This window comes from Arvicola amphibius, chromosome 8 (assembly GCF_903992535.2).
Source record: "Arvicola amphibius chromosome 8, mArvAmp1.2, whole genome shotgun sequence".
NCBI lineage: Eukaryota > Metazoa > Chordata > Mammalia > Rodentia > Cricetidae > Arvicola > Arvicola amphibius.
In genome coordinates this window covers 72,647,992-72,657,237 of record NC_052054.1, presented here as the reverse complement: position 1 = coordinate 72,657,237, position 9,246 = coordinate 72,647,992, and the positions used below count along the sequence as shown (strand labels likewise).

The following is a 9,246-nucleotide window of genomic DNA, read 5'->3' as shown; positions in this document are numbered from 1 at the left end:
CTTACTTTCCTGCCTCCGGTCGGGGGAACTGTGCACCCCAGGCCTTTCGGAGTTAATACTGTTATCTCGAAATCCTTAGCATTTTGGCGGGACACACCTTGGGCTTCTCCCAAATCGACCTGGGATGTGGACCATGCCTCCAGTAGCTGAGATGCCAACACAAATAAAAAAAGAAGAGAGAGAGAGAGAGAGAGAGAGAGAGAGAGAGAGAGAGAGAGAGAGAGAGAGAGAGAGAGAGAGAGAGAGAGAGAGAGAGAGAGAGAGAGAGAGAGAGAGAGAGAGAGAGAGAGACTCCCCACGTCGCCTGGCTCAAACCAAGTACAAAAGTGACTATTTACAATGAAGGCGTGGGGAGTGGGTGGGGGTAACGGGGAGGACGGTCGGAGTGAGCGCTCGGCTGGGGAGGCCACGCCCCCTAGGCCCGCCTTTTAAAGGGTGCAAAGCCAAACAGCAAAGGTATATTTCTAGAGGATCCCTGGGCCCCCAGAGGAGGCGGATCCTAAGGGGTGAGGGATGGGGATGGGGGCATGGGATGGGGAGGCATGGGCGCTGGGAGGAGATGGAGGAAAGGTAGCAACTGCCCCTAGCATCCCCCCTGGCCTCCCTGCCGGACACACAAGTTTTCCGTGGGATGAACACAGAAAGGGTTAATCAAAAGAGTTCGATGAGCGAGTCTGACGGTCGAGTGGGGCGGGCTGGAGCAATGAGGCCGCAGGTTCCAGTGGTGGCCGGTGGTGATGGACTCACTTAGAAGATGAAAGGTTGGTGGTTTTGGGGAGTGGGAGGAGGGTTGGGGAGAGGGAGGAAGGAGGAGGGTCTCCCTATATTAGTTCTAAGGAGACGAATGTCCTAGACTGGCTGAAAGGGGGTTAAAAACCAACCGTCTTCACCACAACCACCACCACCCTCCACAGAGACCCTCCCTCCTGCCACTCAGCGAGGGGTCGTCTAGGCCTCTGTTGAGAGTGGGGACCCGATGGACCGGACACACCAGCTGGGACATCAAGACCGCGCTGACTGTGGTGGAGAGGGCTCCCGACAGCAAGGCTGCGTGTCCAGACTCCACAGAGCGTAAGCCAGGCTTCTCTGCCCCCGACCTGGGTATTGCAATTCTGTCCTCCCCCATGGTGACAACCGATTCAGCCTTTGACGACGGCCGGCCTCGATTCCGGATGGCGCTTGGGGGCAGATGCATTGGGCACAGAGAAGGCCTGTTTGGTTGTCCGACAAATGACAGCTGTGCAACCTAGTGAAACATCTTGGACGCCTAGATTGCCACCTTCACCGCTGCTCTGCTGAACGCTTTTGCAAATTAACCTTTTATCTTGGGCAAGAATCCATGCAAAGGGGAACCTCCTCTCCTCTGTCAAACAGCTGGAGACCAATCAACCCTAAAATAATAAGAATGGCGTGGGGGGGGTGGTGGTGGCGGGATGTGACGGGACAGAGGACAGACGGACGGGTAGAAGAAACAGAAAGGAGTGGGATTCCAAAGGACTTGGTTGGCTAAGAGTGGAGAAAAAAAATACCGCGGGAAAACAAGTGGTACCATAATATTCCGAGTATAGGTTCCCAACCATCTGTAAGACGACTCTTGCCAAGCTCCCATAATTTCTACCTACAAGTCCAGTACAGAGATGGCAAAAATCACTGCCTTCCGATCCCTGCCCAGCTAATTATTGCGGCAAAATTTCCTCCTGGCTAGGAGAGGGCAAAGATGATGATTGGGCAAGCTGGCTCAGAGCCTTGCCCGAGACAGGATGGAGAAAGTGAATTTGGCACTTTGGAACCCCTCTTGTCTTAGGTGCTTTGAGGTCCCTCCCCAACAACCACCCCTTGGGCCAGCAGAAGAGGATGGGGTCTGTTTCTCCCCCTCCCCAATTTCTATAGACTTGCCCAGAAAGAGGCAAAAGGGGTTTTCCTTGGCTGGTGGAATTTGGGGGAGGAGAATCCAAAAAAGTAGGGGTTAGTTGAAAATGAGTATTTTTTTTTCTTTTTCTTTTTTTTCTTATAAAGATTCTAAGAAAAACTCAGGGTGAGAGGAACGAGGAAGGGGACCCAATTTAGCTCAGCATCCGCAGGTGTTCTCTCTGCCTCTTAAGGGGCCTCCTCTAAGAGAGGTATTCTCCCATCCATCGAAGATCCTCCTCCCCCACCCCAGATCGGCTCAGTTCCAAGGAAGTTTGGCACTTTTTGATTTTAAAGGGGAAATGAAAGCGTTTAGAATTTAGGAGGGGAAGAAAACAGACAGACGAAGATAGAGACAGGACAGAGAACGGTGAGGGGACCACAGGAGGAAAACCCAGTGGGCCATAGGAAGCCAGAGAAATAGAGAAATGCTGGGGTAAGCTGGAGGGAGATGAGGAACAGGCAACACTTATTTACTAAGCACCTACTGGGTGCAGAAGAGTTGGGGTGCAGGGAGGCCGCTCAGATTCTTTAAGATCTGACTGGCTAATGAGCAGAGGAGGAGGCAATGGGTTTTGTTACTATTATTTTAAAAGTGATTCCCATCCCTGGTCCGCATCTGTGTCTGTTCTGGATAAACTACAGCACAGGAAGATTGAGGTCAGACTGCAGAAGGGCTTTCAAGGGATAGGGAAGAGGATGGATGGAACTCCCCAGGGTAAAAAGGGGGAAAGGCGTGTGGCTCCTCACTCAGCAATATGGTAAGTAGACCTTCTTCCTAAGCTAGCAAACTACTTTTCAGATAGCCCGGGCTGGTAGGGTGAGGAATCCCCAAGAAATGTTAGTAGGGACCGGCATGTCACACAGGCACCCAAGATGATGCTTTTCAGAGCTACGTCTGTGTGAGAGGAGTTCTGAACCCAGACTCCAGCCAACAGGCTCCTAGAAAGCAGGCAGTCTAGGGGAAGATGCAAATGAGTTGCAAATGGCCTTTCTGACCCACCCACCCATCCCAGATCTTGCTTCATCCCCACTCCTTCCCCTCCTCATAGGGCCTGAGGGCTTTACAGGGGGGTATTCCAGCTACGTACTTACTACCCACATGCAGGTGGAGCTACTAAGAAATACTGTAAGGTCATTTAAGAGGTGGAGGGGAGCAATGGCCCTGTGGGCTGCCCCCACCTCCAATCCCAACAGCCCCTAGCTGTAGAAGATATGTACAAAGTGGTATCAAGAATTGTTTTGGCACTAAAATCTCCATCTGGGCTCAGTGTGGAGATTAGGGGTAGGGGGCAGCAGCGATAAGAGGTGGGAGAGATGGGGTGTGTGTGAGGGAATGGGGCCTGCCCTTCACTGAGGAGATGGGGACATGGAGTCACCCCAGTGCCCAAGCTTTAGCCTCCCATTCCGGTGGCAGGGCTGGGGGAGGGGGGAGTCAGTGCGAGGTACCTCGAAGGCTATTGCTTTCTAGGGATTTTTCACATTTTGATTTGGGGGGTGGCTCTCTTGCACAGGGTAGGGGCCTCCCAGGCTTCAGCGGTAGACATCGTCTGGGTGGCTTTTCTCCTCCTGCTCATTTGTAGGGATAGAAATAAGGAGGCCAGTTATCCCAAAAGCCATGGAGGAGAGCAGGGTCTGGAAGACCTAGGAGGGCAGATGGAGGAGGGAGTGGGCATAGGGTACCCCTCCCCCAGAGATGCTGATGATGGAGCCAGGGTTCTGAGAACCCTGCTTGGGGTTGGAGGAACTGAAGGTGTTCTCCAACAGGGATGGGGAGATGGGTGGGAACAGGCATGTCTCAGCAATCCTAGCCTATAGGTTTTTCAGGACCTGACATCTGTCTTTGGAGTTGATCAGAGCCACCATGTTAAGTGAGCCACTCCCAAACAACTCTCAGGGCAGCCAGGCTTGTCACATTTTCATCAGAATCTTCTAGTTCTTGAGCCTAAGGTTGAGCACACTGAACACTTCCGATCTATCAGACACTGCTAACATCTACCAACTCCCTGGAAGCCACCATGCCAACTGAATTCATCAGACCACTCAGGGCATTTCAGCCCAAGATACCCTAAGCTTTGCAAGGCTCACTTAACTCTACACCAGATCACACTGGCCTGACAGAGCCACCATACATTTGGCTCATCCATCAATGAAATGAAGCCACGTAGACACAGGCATGCACACAAAAGGAGGGAGTGGGAAAGGGAGGGGGATCTTTAGCAGTCAGTTTCACTAGCTTCATCTCCCATCGTGCCTGCCAAGGCAAGTTCAGAGATGGTAAATGTGATGGAGATGACCCTGACAGTATTTTTTTTTCCTCTTCAGAATCCTCCACATTAGATCCAAGTCCCATCCTTCAGTCTCTTTCTAGGGATTCCCTTCCCCCAGGGACAACACCCACTAAAGAGTGTGGAAGGAGGAGGAGGATGAGGGACTGGCCACTATCCAACACAGGAAGCGCATGCTTCATCCCGATGATGCCACAGGAAGTGACCTCGAGATTCCATAGGAAGTACATGCCTTTGCCTCTGGCATCACGGAAATGACTTTTTAGGAAGGAGTTTTGTTGTGACCTCACGGGATGTGATTTTCCTCTCACCAGTACAGGAAGTGGCCTCTGAGGAAATACTTCCTATGACATCATAGGGAGTTACTGGAAGCACCCCATAAATACTTGATTCAGTGACATCACAACAGGGACCCTCGTTTCTCTAGGAAAAGCCACGAGAAGCCACAGCGGCTGCTCCTGCGCCTCTCACAACACCGCGGTTTACAGAACCTGAGGCATCCCAGAGCTGGCATCATTTCCAGCAGGAACACATCTGCTTAATGAAGAAAGTTCCACTTCCACCCGAGGGAGTACTGCAGGGAGATAGTGGAGCTTCGGAAATGTGGGGCTCTTGGGGCGGGGGGGGGGGGCGCTATGTTCCAAACCCCTCATTTCAGATCTGACTCCTGGATGGCTGCCTCTACTTGCATCACTTTCCCAGGATCTGGAACTGCAATCAGAGAGGCAGGATGTTGTGTCTCGGGGAGGCACCTCATTCCAGGTGATCTGGAGGCTCCCTCCCCTCCTCCCATATGTCAACAAAAATCTTATAAAGGAGGGGGAATCCTTATCAAAAAAAGAAGAAAAAGTTAAAAAGGAAAAAAAAGGAGGGAAAGAAAGAGAAAATAACGCTTTGTTTTCTATTAAAATCAACAAAATGCAATATATACAGATATCACATAGACCTGGACCCTGGGAGAGGCGGGTCAGGCCCAGTCAAGCACAGGGAGGGAGGGAGGAGGGGTCAGTTCAAGGCTGGAAAGGGGGCTCAAAAGCCCCCTCCCCAGCCATCACTCAATCCTGCCTATGACTACCAGAACGGAGGGTGCAGCCAGGCCTACCCCAGCCCCATCCCAAGCCAAGCAGGAGTCACACCAAGCTGAAGTCTGGCGGGAGTTGGGAGAGGAGGAGGAGGGAGGAGGAGCGGGAGGGGGTGGGGACGCACACCACAGGCCTCATCCCACTTTCTGTGGGTTTGAGGCCCTCACCCCCTGCTCGTAGGTGACCCGCTGGCTGATGAGGTATTGAGCGGCTTGCGTGGCCGCGGGGCTGCCCGTGATGGTGACCCGCCGGTTCCGCGTGCCGGGCAGGAACTCGCCCTTCTTGGAGATCTGGATGCGCGCACCCGTCAGCTCCTGGTACTCCACCAGCGTCTTGCCCCCTTTGCCCAGGATGGCCCCCACCAGGTTCTCGGGCACCGCGATCTCCACCAGCTCCTTGGCGCTCTCGGCCGCCAGCTTCTCGGCCGTCAGGAAGCCGCCGGCAGCCCCGGCCGCAGCCGCGGCGGCCACCAGGGGCGCGCCCCCCGCTCCAGCCGCGCCCCCCGCGCCCGCACCGAGGTAGCCATTGGCGGCCGCGGCCAGCGCGAAGGAGCCCAGCGCTCCAGGGGGCGGCGGCGGCGGCGGTGCTGCCCCCGCCCCCGGCCCCGCCCCGGCGTCGCTCGCGTAGGACGCCAGGAGGTTGGCAGCGGCGGCGGCGGCTGGGTTGGCGCCTGCGGCCACAGCGGCCAGGACGCCCGAGGCGGCGGCCGAGTTGAGGCCAAGGCTGAGCGAGTTGGTGTTGTAGCCGTAGCTGGCCAGCGTGTTGAGCGCCGTGCTAATGGCCAGCAGGTCGGTGCCCGAGAAGGCGGGCAGCGCGGCGGGGAAGGCGCCCACGCTCGCCAACCCTGCGGGGCCAAGCAGACCCGAGGCGGCAGCGGCAGAGGCGGCGGCCGCGGCGGGCAGCACGTCGGCCGGGCTGGCGTAGGGCGAGCCGGTGGGGTTGGAGTTGGCCACTGGCCCCGCCACGTTGGCATAGCTGATGTTGAGGCAGCTGCTGCTCTGTGGGTCTTCCTGTACCTTCTGCACGATGGCGCTCACGGCCTTGTGCACCTGCTCGGGCTCGCCGCTCACGGTCACCACGCGCTCCTGTAGGTTGATACCCTCGGGCTTCTGCGACAGCTGCACCCAGGCGCCGGATTGTTCCATCACCGCCTTCACGGTCGCTCCCCCCTTACCGATGATCAGTCCCGCCGTGCTGTTGGGGACGATGAGCTTAGCCTGCGTGGGGGAGAAAGAGACAGAGTCTGCGCGGGGAAGAACGGGGCGCGCAGCCGTCTTAAATCAATTATTTTTTGTTTTATCTTTATTCCAAGGTCCATCATCAGGCCTACTTCAGTCCCCTGATAAACATCAGGATAGCCCTACTGGTTCTAAGGAAAATTTGGAAATACCCGGCGGGGTGTAGTGCTGCGTGCCTGTAATCGCAGCACTCCAGGGGGTGGAGGCAGGAGGATGTTAAGTTTGAAGTCAGCCTGAGCTATATATACATAAGCAGGACCCCATCTCAGGGGAAAACAAAGACAAAAAAAATCCAGAGTTTAGGAGTTCCTCAGCCACCCTGCCCCACGTCCCTAGGACTGCTAATGCCACCTATTCCGTGGCAGGTAAAGGTTTATTACTGGTGTGCCCGTTGGGAGCCCTTCTGTGTCTGCCTCAAGCCTGCACCGCCCTTCCCAACTTCTGTCCTTGTGTGCTCTGGCTCCTAGTCTCCCCCAAAGCTTCAAATCTTGACATTTTTCTCCCTCCCTTTCCCCCTCCCATTTCCTCTCCTCTCCCCTCTTCAGCTTAGGCTGGCTTGGAACTCGTGATCCTCCTGTCTCATCCTTCCTATCGATTTCCCCCTCAAACTCTTAGATCACAGTCCATACTTCAAAATCTGACTAGTGCCTCAGAATGTGTTTGTGACTGGAGGCACGGTTTTGTTGTTTTTTAAAGGTTAGCAAAGCCGATGTGGTTTTGAATGTCTGTAGTTGTAGCACACCCAGTATGCTCAGGGGATCAGGAGTTCAAGAATAGCCTGGACTACATGGTGTGTTCTGGGCTAGCCTGGCCTACACTGTGAGACTTTCAAAACAAACCCAAAAAACCAAAAGAAGTCTGGGGATCCCTCTGTGACTGTGACTGTGTTGCTTTCTGGAGTCTGCGTGTGAACTGTGGTGACATCATCATTTTTTTCAGTGTGGTCCCACCTGAATATTTACATGTTAAAATTCACCTCACTTACAACAAATTGCCTTCCTTTTATTTCTCTTGTATTTAGTTTCTTCCCCATCTTTATTTTGTTTTGAGATAGAGTCTTACTGATGTCTTTGGACTTGCTGTGTAGACTAGGCTGGCTTTGAATTCACAGAGATCTGTCTCCTTCTGCCACACCAGTGCTGAGATGTCAATTCTCAACTATACACACCTCTTCTACGGTTTGTGTGTGTGTGTGTGTGTGTGTGTGTAGGTCAGAGGGCACTCACACCACTGTGTCCACCTTTCTGTGTGGGCTTCACAGCTAGAACTCAGGCTGTCAGCCTTGTAGGGCCAGTGCTTTGACTACTGAGGCCTCTCCGTGGCCCAGCCTTCTGTATTTTAAAAAGTTGCGTAAGAACAACAAAATGTGAGGTGGATCCATGTAATGGAATAGTACTAGGAATAAATACATATGAAGTACTGACATAGCACTCGCTATAACATGGATGCTCTTAGAAAACAGTGGAAAAGGCCAAACATAAAAGGTCACGTGCCTTCATTTACATGGCTGTCTGGAATAGGCGAATCCACACTGACAGAAATTGGTTAGGGAGCTGGAGACATGGCTCAGAGGTTAAGAACACTTGCTGCTCTCTCAGAGGACTGACGTTTGGCTGTGAGGTCAGGGGGCTCACAACTACCTATAACTCCAGCCCCAGAGGCTCCAATACCTCTGGTCCCCATAGGCACCTGCATTCATATGCACATATCTATATGCAGAACACAGACCTACATGTAATCAAAAAATAAAAAATCTTTTTTTGAGACAGGATCTTACTATATAACTCCAGCTATCTTGGAACTCATTATGTATATCGGGCTGGAATTGAATTCACAGAGATCCACCTGCCTTTGCCTTCTGAGTGCTGGGATTAAAGGTGTGCGCCATCACTGCCTGGCCTAGAACTGAATTTTTGTAGGCGTTATGCCCTGGCATTTATTTTATGATTTTTTTTATTTTTTATTCTTTTGAGACAGGGTTTTTGCATAGTCCTTGCTGGCCTGGAACTTACAGAAATCCGCCTGCCTTGGCCTCCTGAGTGCTGGGATTAAAGGCATGCACCACTATACCCGGTTATTAAAGATATAGCTTTTTGTTTTATGTATATGAGTGTTTTTGAATCCTATTTCCAGAAGTTGGTAAAGGACAACAGATCCCAAAGAACAGATCCCTAAGAACTATAGACACTTGTTAGATGCCAGGTGGGTGCTAGGAGTTGAACCGAGGTCCTCTAGAAGGGAGACAAGAGCTTTTAACAGCTGAGCCAACTCTCCAGCCCCAAGGACCCACGTTTGAATCCCCAGCACCTATGTTTTTCGAGACAGTGATTCTCTGTGTTGCTTTGGTGCCTTTCCTGGATCTTGCTCCGTAGACCAGACTGGCCTTGAACTCACAGAAATCCACCTGCCTCTGCCTCCCGAGTGCTGGAATTAAAGGCGTGCGCCACTACTGCCTGGCTTCCCCAGCACCTATTAAAAAGCCAGACATGGCTCTTCTTGCTGTAATTCCAGCACTGGGTGCGCAGTTAGACAGACCCTCCAAGAGCTTGCTGGCCCGTCATCCTATCCAGTGAGCTTCTAGTTTTGGTAATAGACTCTCTAGGGTTTCCTGAGGCAGAGAGCAATGGAGGAAGGCACCCGATTTTCTGCTATGGTCTTTGCTCACATTAAACATAAAAAACCTGGTTAGTGGGTACCAGAGATAGGAGAAGGGCTCCGGGTGACAATTCC

General features: G+C 52.9%; 1 protein-coding gene across 1 annotated transcript in view; it reads right to left on the bottom strand.

Annotated features, from left to right (window-relative positions):
- Nucleotides 1-5,082: 5,082 nt before the first annotated feature.
- Nova2 (NOVA alternative splicing regulator 2) overlaps nt 5,083-9,246 on the bottom strand; it is a 32,143-nt gene continuing 27,979 nt past the window's right edge. The window contains exon 4 of the mRNA XM_038340064.1: nt 5,083-6,495. Coding sequence (XP_038195992.1) covers nt 5,413-6,495 — 1,083 coding nt within the window. The 3' untranslated portion in view covers nt 5,083-5,412. The remainder of the gene's footprint in view (nt 6,496-9,246) is intronic.